At 37.6% G+C, this 16179-nt stretch overlaps 1 protein-coding gene across 7 annotated transcripts in view; it reads left to right on the top strand.

Moving 5' to 3' along the window:
* Nucleotides 1-16179, top strand: part of PTGER3 (prostaglandin E receptor 3) — a 175941-nt gene that overhangs the window by 68174 nt on the left and 91588 nt on the right. For 4 of the 7 annotated variants that reach the window (XM_045477834.1, XM_045477836.1, XM_045477837.1 and 1 more), the window contains exon 3: nt 6745-6836. The exons of 2 other annotated variants lie outside the window; for them this stretch is intronic. In XM_045477834.1, the coding sequence (XP_045333790.1) occupies nt 6745-6836 (92 nt within the window). Of the gene's footprint in view, nt 1-6744; nt 6837-9236; nt 10159-16179 lie in introns of those variants that run through there. One more of the 7 variants, XM_045477838.1, reaches the window with a different exon arrangement.

Genomic DNA, 16179 nt, shown 5'->3' with positions numbered 1-16179 from the left:
GAAGCCTCTAGACTAGTCACTAGGAGCGCACCAATGAACAAAAGCAAATAAAAACCTCTGTGGGGCTCATTGACTAGTATAACGGGCCAGACTTCCTTCCTTCCTTCCTTCCTTCCTCCTTCCTTCCTTCCTTCCTTCCTTCCTCCTTCCTTCCTTCCTTCCTCCTTCCTTCCTTCCTTCCCTCCTTCCTTCCTTCCTTCCTTCCTTCCTTCTTCCTTCTTCCTTCCTTCCTTCCTTCCTTCCTTCCTTCCTTCCTTCTTCCTTCCTTCCTTCCTTCCCTCCCTCCTTCCTTCCTTCCTTCCTTCCTTCCTTCCTTCCTTCCTTTATTCCTCTCTCTCTCTCTCTTTCTTTCTTAGTTATTTGCTGAATAACTGTTATATACTATAGTGGTATTTACAAGTGGATCAAATCTGCAAATTAATTATCGGGCTTTGTGATGGAACAGAAATAATGAAGCTGAATTTTAGGTGAGACATTGCTGCAAACTAGCTCTGTGACTATAAAAAGTAATGTTCCCTCATATCTTCATCTGTAAATAAGAGGGTTGGACTGTGTGATCTCTTTAGCTTTAAAATGTGCAGTTTTGTTTATTTCTTCAAGGATCACTACCATGCTTGCCTAAGAAGAACTCCCGTATCAAGATATGTGTTACAAATTACAACAAATAAGATGATGGCAAAAGTCACCAGGTTATACTCTGGAGTGTGATTTTATGCTGTTTTCTGTAATTTTCTTGTTATTTCAATTGTCTCTGTACCAGATTATGCCAAGGCAGTAATCAAGAAATGCATAACATATCTTATTGCCTCGATTAGGTAAAACCCATTTGATATCAGAAGCCTAGAATTGCATTTCATCATTCTAAAATTATCTCCATTTCCTACTTGACCTCTCAAGTAGGTCAAATTCTGCCCCTATTGACTTACATGCTTTACTTTTTACTTTGACCAATGACTCCCTTTTTATCTATCATAAAAATATAAAATTTGGAAAAAATTACATTTAGTGCAGCTCCCATCAGAATAATTTATTCATTCTAGATCTATGACGTTTTATTATACTTGTGTAACAAGAGAGGGACAATCTTGTAAATATTAAGTCTTACTATGCGGTACAGGTAGATGTAGCCCAAGTATTACCATACCAGAGATTATGATAAATACCCAAAGTTTCCAAGACACTACTTTCACTGTCACGGGGGTTGGACTCAGTGAGGCAGTGTAGGTTGTAGTTAGCATGTATTCTGGAACCAGACTACCTGCATTTGAGTTCAAACTCTGCCACTGACTGGTGGGTGACCCTGAACAAGTTGCTTAATGTCTCGGTGCCTCAGTTTTCTCATTTGTCAAGAGAAGATGATAATAGTGCCAACTTCAAAGAATGAGATACATTAATATTTATAAAATGTTTAGAACAATGCCTGACAAAACAGAAAGTACTTTATAATTGTGGGCTATTATTTAGGAGACCTTTGAAGGGAGAGGAAGTACAAGTAGTAGATGTACCACATAGAAAGCTGGTGGTGAAAGGGGAGGTGAGAAATTGGACCACACGTACAGAAAGGGGAAAGTTCAGGCAGTCAAGCACATGTGTTTCTGTGTGTTTTATTTCTAGAGATAAGGGAAGTTTAGGGATATCTGAAGATGGATGGAACATAGCCAGTGAACAGAAAGATGGAAGAAAAGAGGGCTAGCTGTGGGGGAGGATGATCTGTACCAAGGACACAGGTCATTAGAAGTGATCGGAGATAAGTACTTATTGAACAGTTTTCTACGTCCTTCAGAAAGCCAGATGGCCTTTACAACATGTTTTGAATCTGGTGTTGCAATTCTGAAGAAAACAATGCAGATTACCATACCTCTCAGCTCTTCAGGATCAGGCAGCGGATGAGAAGTTAGTGAGCTAATGTGGAGTTCAGCCGGGTTATTCTGGAAGGAGCCTCCCAGACAAACACAGTATTCAACAGACAGAGGCAGAGTGGCTCTGGGAACACAGGCGTCAGGCGTCTGCAGCTAAACCACAGATGGCCCAGGGGCCACCAACAAGCCATGGCAGTAGACAAAACAACCCGGCTGTGTTCAGGTGTCTGTCGAGTGGCCACTTATGCATCAATATTTCTACCACAATTTCCACAAGGAAGATAATTTGGTCCAAAAGTCAAATTCAAATTCAAGATCACACACACACACACACACACACACACACACACACACACAGAGTCTTTTCTGTTTTCTATCTTAACTGGAATATTTTTAAATTTTCTGTAGTATGGCTTAGAAAATAAGATTGCTTTAACTGAAATCTTTGGGCTGTCATATCCAGAGAGGACCAGCAATGTGGGCAAAGGGGGTATTGTACATGTTTGGCAATTTGGGGATAAAAAAAAACCACAAACCTATGAGCTTAGCTCAAACAAGAGAAAGAGGACTTATCTTGAGCAGGAAGATGTTGGGCAGCATAAAGGACACCATCTTCATGGTGACAAGCAGTAAAATGTCTAAGAGAGGCCCTTCAGTGCCTGCACATCCTACACTCTCAGAAGGACCCATACTTGAGTGTGTATGGAAGCCAGGGTACAAAACATTACATTTAATTACACCTACAAATTTGGCCCTGGTGGGTTCTACATAAGTGTTTTTTACCTCTTCTCTCTTCCACACAAGGTAATTCTCTTTTTAAATATAGTTTCTCCATATAGATTTAAAAGTTTTGACCCTAGCTAAAGGGATCCTAGGCATCAGTAGCAGGAGTGGAAAAGACAATTGTCTACAGGACACCTTCCCAGAGTTCTCCAATCTCTGCATATGGCAGCCTCCGCCACTACCAGCCACAACTTGCTAAGTGTGTGGCTGGTAGTACATCCCACATAATTGGAGTCCTACCCAGAACCTCTTAGATTCCATACAGCAGTTCTATATATTCACCCCCAACTTCTGCTTGTTTTGCTGATAACTGCTCACACTCTGACCTTCAAAGGCAAGGGGAGAGCCAGAGGGCCTGGGGGTCTCGTTCCCCCAAAGAAGCACTGACTGATGGATGTGGGAGTAGAGAAGCCCAGGTTCTTTGTTTATAAATGAGACAAACTTTGAAACTGTAATTTATACTCCAGAGTTTCCCACAAGTTCAGGCTGAGGCTGGGATCACTTAAAATTGCACTCTTTGCTTGGTTTCTTCTGTGTCCTACTTTCCCACTTCCTTACTGGTTTTTCTCTGGGAGCACATTCTTAATAAGTCACTTGAATACAAATCCTTGGCTTAGGTTCTGCTTCTGGGAGTACTCAGCCTAAGACAGTTCTTACTTATTATTCATTCATTCATTTAAAAATGTGCACTGAGTGTCTGAGTGCTTTCTTCCCAGTTCTGGGAAGAAAAGCCGTACACAGGTAAAATGTAAGGATAGATATTCTCAGGGGAAATGTGAAGCATATGGAGACTATGTGTTTCTAAACCAAGGGAATGTTTTAAAGTATGAGCATACCATCACACCTGGAAAAGTGACTTACACGTAGTAGGTTCTTTGTGTGCTGAAAAATTTGATCAGTCCTTGTCTCACAATGTTGATCAAGAGGAGAGCCAATCATTTACTTAGAAATCAATTTATTCACAAAGTTATTGAGTTCCTACTGTGAATCAGAGTGAGAAACTGACAAAGTACAATTTAAATAATGTGTACAATGGTATAGAAAGACAATAATAGGAGCAATACTTTGCCAAGAAAATGAAAGGCTGGGTCTTGAAGGAGAAGTAGAATTAATTCTGGACGGAAATAGAGAGAGGCATTTTAGAAAGGCAATAGCAAACTCCACAGTAAGTAAGGGTGAAAAAGCATTGGCCAGTCTCAGACTGCATAGTTTAGGGACTGAAGCAAGGCTCTGGTGAAAGGCAAGAGATTAACCTGGAGATGCAAGTTGGGAGTCACTCAGTGGTGGGTCTTCAGAACTTTATCCTGTAGCCATGGGAACATTCAAAGATGTTTACGATTGGCCAAGGTTTGCTTTAGAAATAATATGAAGGATGCGTTCAAGAGAGAAAAAATTGGGTCAGAACACTGGTTAGTTAAAAGGCTGTTATTAAGTTAAATCATAAATAATTTCCAACATCCAGCCATTTTTGATCCAACGAAAGTGTCAGTTTCATATAGGTCAAACTGATTCACTAACCAGGAAGACAAGGGCACAAAGACTGGAGAGACTGGGTAAAATAAAAGAGATACATAGGAAAGAAAATAGACATGAAATGAATGAGCCACTGGCTGCTGGGCCAGAGTAAGTTGCAGAAATTAGGTGTGACAGAAAGGCAAAGTTTTCTGAAAATGATGGAGCGAATCATTGAGTGTTTGTAAGGGAAATAGGGCTCAATGGAGAGGAGTGGTTTAGAGAGTGCAACAGGGAACCATACCATGCTTCCAAGCTCCCAGGTCTTCCCATGTTACCTTGCGGTGCCTCATTTCTTCAGTTCCTCCTCCTTCTCCTCCTCCTCTTTCTTCTTTTTTAATGTTTATTTATTTTTGAGAGACACAGCATGAGCAGGGGAGGGACAGAGAGAGAGGGGAACAGAAAATCTGAAGCGGGCTCCATGCTGACATGGTTCAAACCCACAAACCATGACCTGAGCCAAAACCAAAAGTGGGGCACTCAACCAACTGAGTCACCCAGGCACCCCTCCCGTTCTTTCTTTTTAAAAATGGTTTTTTAAAATAATCTCTACACCCAGTATGAGGCTTGAATTTACGACCCCAGATCAAGAGTCACATGCTCCACTGACTGAGCCAGCCAGGTACCCCATCAGTTCCTTCTTTTTCTGTTACTTGACATTGGACAAACATGATATTCAAACGCCTACAGTTGTATCTTTTCCTCAAGTTAAGCCAACAAATAACGCAACCCCAAGTACTTTACTTAGTTAAAGCAGGCTTCCAAACAATAAACTATGTAGTATAAGAGCAGGAAGAAAAAACCTAGGGGTCCAGTAGTTAGGCATCCAATCTAACTGGATTGATTATTCTTTACAAAGGCACATAGGCGATTCTGAAAGGCTCAGAAAATAAATAGAAAATCCTGTGCTTTTTTCTCTACTCTGACCTCAACTCTGACCACTCTTCCAGAGCCACAATATTTCTATTACAAGTGCCATTAAACTTCTATTTGTGCTGAAATAGATATTGGTCAAAGTGTTTATTTGGTTTTCAAAGAAGACATATCTTTTTATTGTCCTTCAAATAATACTGCCTTCCTAAAACAGAAATTATATATTTGCTTAACACAGTCAGGAATTGGAGAACTACATGTCTGTCTGGACATCTTATGTAATTTATGCTACATGAAATGGGCATGCTGTTTAAAATGATCTTAACTAAACCTTTGAGAAAAAAATACCTAAGGAACACAATAAAAAATACTGACTAAGGAAACACTGGATTTCATTTATTTCTTCTTTTCTTGTAATACTTTTTTTGGTAAGAATTTATTTTTTCAGCCATTTCTTGTAAGAGAATTACTAACAAATGTATACAGAGGAAATATTTCTTTCTTAGTAGTTTTTATTGAATCCAGTGAATTTAAGCTATTATTTGTAGAACATTGCTCAGCTATTATTTGGAGAATCCAGTGAATTTAAGCTATTATTTGGAGAATCCTATTTAATCGTGCCACAAATACTTAACTGTCCATGACCTATGTGTCAGGCATTGTGGTAGCTGGTGGAGACACAGTGGTAAGGACAACTAGGCATGAAACTTGTAGCCTAGAGATAGCAACAAATATTAAACAATACTCACAAAAGTGACTTTTGTTTCCAAGCTACAATGAGCTCTTGAAAAAAAAAAAATAGTGGGTATCACATAGTGGGGAACCAGTCCTAGTCAATATTCAGAATATTATCTGAAGAAGTGATATTCCAAGTTGAGATCTGAAGGACAAGTAGGAATCAGCCAGATGATGAGGGAATTGGAAGAGCATTCTAGGCAGAGGAAGCTTCAAGTGCAAAGGCCCTGAGGTAGGAAGGAGGATGATGCTCTTCGTGATATTCACAGATGGCTAGTGTCGTCTCAACAGGCAAAGCTGGAGTTGCAGACAGAGGCTAGATCAAAAAGGACCTTTGAGGTCATGTGAAGAATTATGATCTGTCCTAGGAGTAACAGAAAGTCACTGAAAACTAGAAAGTGGTAGAATTGGATTTACCTACACCAATCATTTGAGTCTAGTGGGGTTTTTCTTTTTTTAAGTTTATTTTTTATTTTTTTATTTTTATTTTTTTGAGTTGAGGAGGGGCAGAGAGAGAGGGAGAAAGAGAATTCCAAGCTGGGCTGGCAGCACGAAGCCTGATGTGGGGCTTGATCCCACAAGTCATGAGATCATGACCTCAGCAGAAATCAAGAGTTGTACACTTAACCGAATGAGCCATCCAGGCACCCTCGAAGCCAGTGAGTTTTCATTCAGCATTTAACAAGTGGTATGATAGCTGCTCTATGGATTTAGAAGTCGTGTTAGGTGTGGTCTCCACTCAAGTAATATATGGTGTGAAACTATAGGAGGAAATAGAAGGCAGGTCAAAGCTTGGAGGCAGAAATGAAGCAGTCTTGGGAAGATAAGATTGAAAATATTTTTGTTTAGTTGGCTACAGCTAAGCAAATTGATGTATAGATTTTTGGTTCTGCTTTTCTATAAAATGTTCAAGGAACAGTCATCTGACAAAAGGGATCATCATCAATGATTCTGTCCACTGAAACCCTCTGTCTGTTCACAGATCAGGCACCACACAAACAACTATGCATCCAGCTCCACCTCCTTACCCCACCAGTGCTCCTCAACCTTGATGTGGAGTGACCAGTTGGAAAGGTGAGATGTAGAAGCTGTCTAGATTACAGTATAGCCTTCCCCTATCTCTGTTCTGATCTGCCTTCATGCTACGAGGACGAAATATCCCTAAGAATTAAAGTGCAGTTTAAGCACACACATCTGACTAAGGAGGACTAGATTCCTTAGAGGAGCTGTTGCTGTTTTTACAACTTCACTTAAATTTCCTCCAACTAAGAACTTTCTGAGACTGGTTCCAGGCTGATCTTGTGACTAGTCAACTCTCATGCAGTAAAAGAGCCTGCATGTCACTGATTTTTCACACTAAGAACACCCTCTAGGAGTATTTTAAGGCTAAGCCACTCTGTTTTGATTAGACATCAGAACTCAGTGTGCTCGCCACATGGTTAGCACACCCCTGCTTGCCCTTTTGAATAGATTTATTTTGTATAAAACACGTACTTCAAAGAATGGATACTCTAGAAAGCAGATCATAATGCCGAATACAATGTATAGTTAGTCATATTAAATTTCAAGCATTAGCTTCCTTCCTAAAACACCTTATTTCAATATTTCAATATTTCTGACTATAGGGTTAAATGAATGAATAATCTTCTGGGTATTACTCCATTATGTGATCTTTTTTTGTTTTAATGAAAGGATGTGAAAAGTTTTAATTTTTTTTTTTTTCAAACATAGCACACTTGGCTTTTCAAATAAGTTGAACTCGCTATTGTAATGGAAAGTCAGCACGTTCATTTTATTTCATTCCCTGGGTGAGGCTGGGTACAATGACTCCATCATTCCATGTAAGTTGTTAGGATGGATATGGACATTTAAGCAGCTCAAAGTCTTTGGCCATTTGTTCTCTCATGGCTGAAGTTACTGAAAGGTAATCACTTCTGTTCCTCAGGGGAAGATCAAAATGTGTTTTCCAATAGAGATATAGTGTGCAACAATGCCTAAAGTATACCAATAAGCTGGTTCATTCTGGAATGTAGCTTCAAAGTCAATAAAGTTTTTATTCAACTCATCTTCATCGTCCTACAGCCTTTCCTTAAATATCTGCATGTAATACATCTATTCTGGGCACTTTTTTTTTTTGCCATAAATGCAGAATTCTTTGGAAAATAAGTGAAGGGAAAAGAAGGGAGATCCCCAGTTCCCATCTCTTTATTAGTAGGCTTACTCTAATTTCATTTTTAATTTTTTAAAGTAAATCCCATTGTCTTTTCCCTTCATTATGATAATAAACCAAGCTTTCTATAGAAACTTAGAAAAACACAGAAAATTAAAAAGAAAAACAGCTTGCTAAACTTTACTTCCACTCCTCAGGAAAAGTTCGCCATCATTTTAGTAAATTTCTTTCTCATCTTTTCCCCTATCCTTTTCTTGATTTTGTTTTACATACTTAGGATAATATTACATGTGCTCTACCATATCTTGTTTTTTTTTTTTAACCATATCTTGTTTTTATCTAACTTAACATAAAATAAACATTCCCCAGACTATTTACAAATTATTTTAAAAGTAATTTTAATATTTATGATAGTCTATTAAAAGGTACACTGCAGTTTACTTATCATAATCTGTGTTCAAATTTGGCCCCACAATGAATAGAACTATATCATTACCTAAAGACTGAAATATAGTTTTAAAAATTTGTGATTGTTTTATCATAACTATACTTTAAGAAATAATTAATATGCCAATTTTAATATTCTTTAAAGATGCACATAGTCTGACTGCTTTTCAAAAAAATTATAAAGATTTAGAATTTCATCAGCAATGTGGTAGAGTTTCTGCTTTACTTCATCCTAACCAGCACTGTATATTATTTTAAAACATACACACACGTACACACACACACACACACACACACACAAATACTTTGTTGGTTTGATAGGAGAAAAATGTATTTCATGGTTATTTAGATTTGCATTCATCCTTTTTAGGGTATTTCATATCTTTTTGGGTATTGTTAGACACTGTGACTTGTTTTTACAACAAGCTTATTCAATGTGACTACAACTGATACAGTGTTATGATTTCATTATTCTACTGGATTTATAAACTTGGGAACCAGAAAAATTTCTCATAAAAGGCATATACTTAGCATAATTAAATCATTCAGAAGCTTAAGTGATCCAAAATCCCAGAGTTATTTAAATTGCTTTTATTTACAAAACACACATGTAATTACTTCAAATAGGAATGTTTCATGCAGAGTGAGTGACTCTGCAGCCCACCTAGATACAATTATGGAAACATTTGTAAAGGTTGTGTGACCTACAAAATAAACTTCCTAAATATTTTTTAATAACTCAAAAAAAAAGAATGTTTCAAAGTCTAAGTATTTCTCACTTATACCCTCTCTTCATGCCAGACAAAAACAGTCCCCCTACCCATGCTTATTACATCTTTCTCTCTCTATTCTAACAGATAATGAAAGAACGGAGCTGAACTTTTTATTGAAATTCCTGCTTCCCTGAGTTTGTGTATTTCTTCCCACCTGAGAAGGAGAATTTATGTTTGATTTGGATTATTCATGTTCGTCTTTAAAAAAAAATTAATGTTTTTTGTCGTCAGTAATACCCACTGAAACCAGGTTTATTATCGTAAAGTGTGCCTGTGAGTGCTAAATTGCATCCTGGAACTGGATTTTGGGTACATATTTAAGAAGTTGAGCCTGATTTCACAGAGAATGATTGGTGAAAAAGTGAGAAAATGAAAAACCCATTTTTCAGTGTTCTCCCAACTTCAAGCCATTGCCTGAGTCTCAACCAGTATGGACATCTTTACATTTTATGGTAGTTTTGATTTTATGAGTTTGAAAAATGAGTGTAAGTTTTCAAAAGTGAAAAGTCAACATTTTGAGGGAAGGAATTCAATTACTAGGACATAAACTTTAATGGGATAGAAGAAGGTGCCAAATGGAGGCAGGAGGGCACCATGGCAAAAGATATTTATGCCAAATGTGTGATGAATGTGTTGGAGATGTTGTGTTCCTCTGCACTAAGCTTGGAACTAAAAGTCCTTAGGTCTGTATTCTGGTTATATGTCACTTTGTAACTCAGGAATCAGCTTAAGTGCTATTTCTCTGTCTTTGAAGATTAAAAGGAGTGGGTGTAGCTAAGGGCTCTTCTAAGGTGTCACAGAAAACAATAGTGAGGCTACATGATTAACCATTGTGTTAGAGCAATAAAAAATCCGGGCATAGCCTTTTGGTTTACCACTATTGGTTCAGGATTTCTTAAAATTTCTTCCCAGGTGACATACAAAAGGCAAAATTAGTAAGTGATATAGCTACCAAATATCAAATTTTGTTACTTTTTATGAAATAAAGGAATCTATTTTGTCTGAATTGAAATTAGAAATTCTATGAGCTTTTAAAAAATACTTTTGAAGGGCACCTGGGTGGCTCAGTTGTTTAAGCATCTGACTCTTGATTTCAGCTCAGGGCATGATCTCGCGGTTTGTGAGTTCGAGCCCTGCGTTAAGCTCTGTGCTGATATGGAGTCTGCTTGGGATTCTTTCTCTCTCCCTCTTTCTTTGCACCCCCTCTGCCCTGTGCTTTGTGAGTCTTTCTCTCTCTCAAAATAAATAAACTAAAAAAAAAAAAAAAACACACTTCTGAGTCACTGAATATCTTTCAGCTTATGTCCTTACCTGCTTGTAAATTCAACCAGTCTTTCTCTCGTACTTTCTTTCCCCCTCTCTTCCTCTTTCCCTTCCCCCGCTCATTCACTCAGTTCAAAACATATTTATTGAGTTTGAGTGTCCCTCCTTTAGCCACTGTGCTAAGGATTATGATTTCACCTACTAGGACATCTAAGGAAGCCATGATAAAATGTATCAGCAGTTTTGCCATAGGAGCCTATACTGTGACTCCATTGTCCTCTCTGTCAATTAGATTAAACCAAAGCAGTGAGTCATTCCTTTAAATAGTTGAACCAGTTGTGGATTAGCTGTAAAACACAATTATTTTCATTCAAACTTGTATTTTAAATGGCTTTATGTAACTTGCTGTACACACAGAGAAAAATACAAAATTATTTTATTTTTGCAAAAGAGGCCCAAGTTTACAGAAGGCTTGCCCAATGTCTCATGGGTAATATAAGTAAGAATTTAGATCCAACTGTAAGTTCTTTGGTTACAAGTTTATTGTTCTTCATACAGTAGAGTGGGATGTGAGATTGGTTTCCATGATATTCCATTTACAAGACAATAATAGAAGCATGGGTTTTGGAATCAAACTTGGATTTAAATCTGGCTGTGCCATGCACTAGCTCTGTGAGCTTGAGAAATTTAATTAATTTCATTGAATCTCAATGAATTAATCTACAACTTAAAGATAATGATACTTACCTGTAATGGGGTTATTGTGATAATGTATGTAAAGTGAGCCTTACACAGTAGATACTCAACAAGTATTAACTGTGATTAATTCTTTATCCAGACTTATCTCCAGCTATAGAATATGAGTTCTCAGTTTCAACTATACAAACTGGTTTCCTGACTATGTAGGTTTAAATGTCATGGACAGAATCAACTTCAAATCTCTTGGTGCTATTCTTGTTTATAATACTTCACGATTATTTTTCCCCACGCAAAACCTACCCATCTCCCACATGTGCAATCTCACCTTGTCCTTAGGCCTTGAAATTTAAGTTTCTTTGTTCTCTTCCTATCCCACTCTGAAGTTATATAGTGTTCATTTTGATGATTTCTATATTATCCTTGAAATATTTTCATTATATATGTCTTTTCCCCTTAACAAAATTCTATTTCATGGTGGACAGGATCCTTTTCTTACATTTTCTCCATAGGTCTCTTAACACTAGTGCAGTATTTGACACCAAGAAAGATGGGCCTTAATTGGTAAATTCTCAACAAAGGCAACGTTTACGTACAATTTTAGCAGTTGCAAATTTAAATGAATGTTATAGAAATAAAGCTCTTTGTTTCCATGTTGCTATTCAACTCGGGAAATTTTATGTTAAACTTTCCTGATTTAAAAACGCTACATCCAGGGGCGCCTGGGTGGTTCAGTTGGTTGAGCATCTGACTCCTGGTTTCCACTCAGGTTGTGATGCCACGGTCATGGAATCAGCCCCGCATCAGGCTCCATGCTGAGCGTGGAACCTACTTAAGATTCTCTCTGTCTCTCTGTCTCTCTCTCTCTCTCTCTCTCTCTCTCTCTTTCTCTCTCTCTCTCTTTCTCTCTCTCTACCTCTGCCTCTCCCTTGCTTGCACACTCTACTCCCCCCCCACCCCAAAGCTACATCCAGGCAGAATAATCACATGCAGTTTAATACAATAATGTTTATTAAAACGCTATATGTGAAAGTCATCAAGTAATAAAATGATTGGAAAAGTTTGAAAAATCACAACTATTTGGTAAAGAGTTCTCACACAATTAGAAATGATTTCTGTCAAATTAGTTTGAAATCTAATGGAGAGATGGTATATGCCAGTGTAAAATACTTTTGGTACTTTCATTTTTAATCCACAGAAATATATCCATTTCATACTAAATTCACCCTAAATAAGTTCTGTAACAGATGTTCTCAAATATTCTGGATCATGATTCAGCAACACACTTACTGACTTTTAACAAGGGCTTTCATCTTCCTTTTTAAAATTATCTTCCAGAAACATGGATTCTCATAATTATGTAATGAGATTACGCTGAGAATAGAATTAGCCTTCAGAATAAAATAGATTTCTGCCAAAGAGGTCACGTGTGGAGAAATGGGGCTTGATCTACAGTTTTATTGTAATTATAGTACCTACTGTGAAGCTCTGTGGAAAACATATGCAAACAAACCTGTGATGTTAAAATGCTTTACAGGTGACTTGTATAGACTTGGTTCCTGACTACGTATAATATATTCTGTGTAATTTTAGACCTATGACGTTTGCTTTGGAACAACGAACTCGTGCCTACGCCCGCCTCCATCCTATTGCAGAACCAGTGCTTTAGTACAGCACCACTGCAGCCCAGTGTGAAACAAACAAACAAACAAACAAACAAAAACAAACAAACACCCAGCTCTTCTGCTCCAGAAGGGGTTGGGCTGGGTAGTCTGAAGAGGAATGCCATAGGGCCAGGGTGAGCTATGGAAGCAGGGCATGTTAGGATTAGAAGATTGGGCTCCCATCAGAAGCTATGTTTATCCAAGTTCTCCCAAGGAAGGAGGAGAAAATTAGAGTCATTATCTTTTATATGTAAATGTGTATATGTGTCTTATAAGGGGACTTGGGTCCATAAAAGATATGAAAATTCAGTAAGAGTTGAATTAATCCACATTTTTACTATCTATAAGAATGGTTTTTAAAAATGAAATAAATAATAAAACCCAGGTTATAAAGGAACCATATAAACCAAGAGAACAAAAGTTTTTTTTAACATTCTCAGTAGTTGGAAGGACATTCAAAAGAAATGTATTGTAAAGATAATGGTAATTATTCAGGTACTTTAAACATCTGTATAAAATATACCTAGCTTGATATACTCTTAATTACTATCATTACTTAAATGTTTAATTGTTGTCCTAAAAATATTTGTGCTTATACTTTTCATTAATCTAGCCTTTTACTGAATATTTTGTTAATTCAAAATATCTCTAGGCTCATCCATGGATAAAAATGTGGCTGCATTTCATTCAGGTTCTAAGGCTTTTCTTTTTCATTATCTGAAGCGCCTTTTTATATAAAAGTAGTTTGTACAAAATGTATTTTTAAGAGCTTTTATAGTTTGTTTAACAAAACTCCCAACCACATTGTAAGCTCCTTGTGGGCAGGACCCATGTTTTATGTATCTCTTGTATCTACAGAGCCTAGCACAGAGCAAAGCTAATAGAATTTACTCAATAAAAACTTGATGGAGAGGCTAAGTGATGAGACTGCAATCTGTGTAAGTAATGCTTAGGACAACTAGGTATGCACACTATGGGTAAGGGGGGCATTTAGCGGACAGTTGTTTCTCCATTTACTTTTCCTCTTTGATGTTATGCCATTCAAAAATAATTAATCCCAATATAGGTAACATATAGTGTTATATTAGTTTCAGGTGTACAATATAGTGATTCAACAATTCTGTACATTACTCCATGCTCATTATTTTAAGTGTACTCTTAATCCCATTGACTTGTTTCACCCATCCCCTCACCTACCCCTCTGGTGACCACAGTTTGTTCTCTATAGTTAAAAGTCTATGTTATGCCATTTGAGGTAGTCTTTAACTTTGAGTGATACAAGGGAGTCTTTTATATTTCTTGAAGAAAACAACTATAAATATTTAAAAATATTTATTTTATTTTTGAGACAGAGAGAGAGAGAGAGAGAGAGAGAGAGAGAATCTGAAGCAGGCTCCAGGCTCTAAGCTGTCAGCACAGAGCCTGACAAAGGGCTCAAACTCATGAACTGCAAGATCATGACCTGAGCCAAAGTCAGGTGCTTAACTGACTGAGACACCCAGGTGCCCTGAAAACAACTGTAAATATTTGTTGAGTGTAGAATTATTACTTTTAGAAAAAGAATAAATAAGATAAATATAAGCCTGCATTTAAAATAACTTGTCTTGGGGCGCCTGGGTGGCGCAGTCGGTTAAGCGTCCGACTTCAGCCAGGTCACGATCTCGCGGTCCGTGAGTTCGAGCCCCGCATCGGGCTCTGGGCTGATGGCTCAGAGCCTGGAGCCTGTTTCCGATTCTGTGTCTCCCTCTCTCTCTGCCCCTCCCCCGTTCATGCTCTGTCTCTCTCTGTCCCAAAAATAAATAAACGTTGAAAAAAAAATAAAAATAAAAAAATAAAATAAAATAACTTGTCTTGGGGTGCCTGGATTGCTCAGTCGGTTGAGCATCCGACTTTGGCTCAGGTCATGATCTTGGGGTTCTTGAGTTCAAGTCCCACATTGGGCTCTCTGCTGTCAGTACAGAGCCCACTTCAGATCTTCTGTCCCCCTCTCTTTCTCTACGCAGCCCCTGCTGGTGTGGGGGAGGGGTAGAGAAAAGGAGAGAGAAAGAATCCAAAGAAGGCTTCAAGTTGTCAGCAGGGGAGCCCAATGTGGGACTCAAACTCACAAACTGTGAGTTCATGACCTGAGCCACCCATGTATCCCAAAATAACTTGCCTTCTAGTTAACTATGTCATTTCTTACCATGGTACAGGAGCTGCATTTTAACTTTGTATCTTGAGATATATAGCCTGTGGAATAAAATGAGTATAATTTACACATATGAGGATCTAAAAAATTTTCATCTTGTGAATTCTTTGAGCAAAGTATAGTGCTATTTATTTATTTATTGGAAATAAGTACACCAGAGCCTAAGCAAATGAATAACAATCTTTAGTCGCTTTCTTAATGAAAGTTAAGTAGTTAATGTTTTCTTAATGAAAGTTAAGTTAACTTACTAATGAAAGTAGTTGCCGATTATGGTTTTTATCAGTTTATTGATTTAACTTACAACTTAAATGTTAAATCCTTTTAAATGCTTTAAAAATGGACTAGAAATATTTGTGCAGCATTGTCTTGAGTAAATAATTTTTAAAAATGCGGGTGTACAGAGAAAATTTAAGCACTGAAATACTATGGCACAGGAAGGGAAGAAAAAATTACACACTAAGAAAACACAATGCCTTTGGGGCACCTGGGTGGCTTAGTCAGTTGAGCATCTGACTTTTGACTTTGGCTCAAGTTATGATTCCAGGGTCATTGATTGGAGCCTCGCACTGGGCTCCACGTTGAGTTTGGCGCCTGCTTAAGATTCTCTCTCTCTCTCTCTCTCTCTCTCTCTCTCTGTCTCCCACTTCCCCTCTCCCCCTTTCTCATGCTATCTCAAATTAAAAAGAAAAAAAGAAAGGAAAACACAGTCCCCTAAAAATACAGGATTAAACCAAACAGAGACTACTAATAGAAATTCAGGAATAAAAGAGAGGATTATAAATTTGTTACAAGATTGGACAAAGTTAGTAATATGTGCTCCAAAAATACTTGCTGACTGCTGGGTTGGTGGTAGTGGGTGATAATGCTTCTGGTAGTTGTGAAGAATAAGAGATATTCAAGCAAAATTAAGTGAACATTATACCAAGAAAATAAACAGAGAATGGGGAAAAGACAGTAATATATTCTTAGTAAGACTTTGGAATAAAGGAAAACAAATGGCTGAGTTAACCTCCTTTCTATAAGTTTTGTTTTGTGTTGTTTTCATTTTATTTCTTTTAGAGAGTGAGAGGGAGCGTGAGCTAAGTGGAGGGGTAGAGGGAGAATCTATTTTTTTTAATGTTTATTTATTTAAAAAAATTTTAATCTTTATTTATTTTTGAGAGAGAGAGAGAGACAGAGCATGAGCAGGGGAGGAGCAGAGAGAGAGGGAGACACA

Source organism: Leopardus geoffroyi, chromosome C1 (assembly GCF_018350155.1).
Source record: "Leopardus geoffroyi isolate Oge1 chromosome C1, O.geoffroyi_Oge1_pat1.0, whole genome shotgun sequence".
NCBI classification, from domain to species: Eukaryota; Metazoa; Chordata; class Mammalia; order Carnivora; family Felidae; genus Leopardus; species Leopardus geoffroyi.
This window is presented reverse-complemented; position numbering and strand designations above follow the sequence as displayed.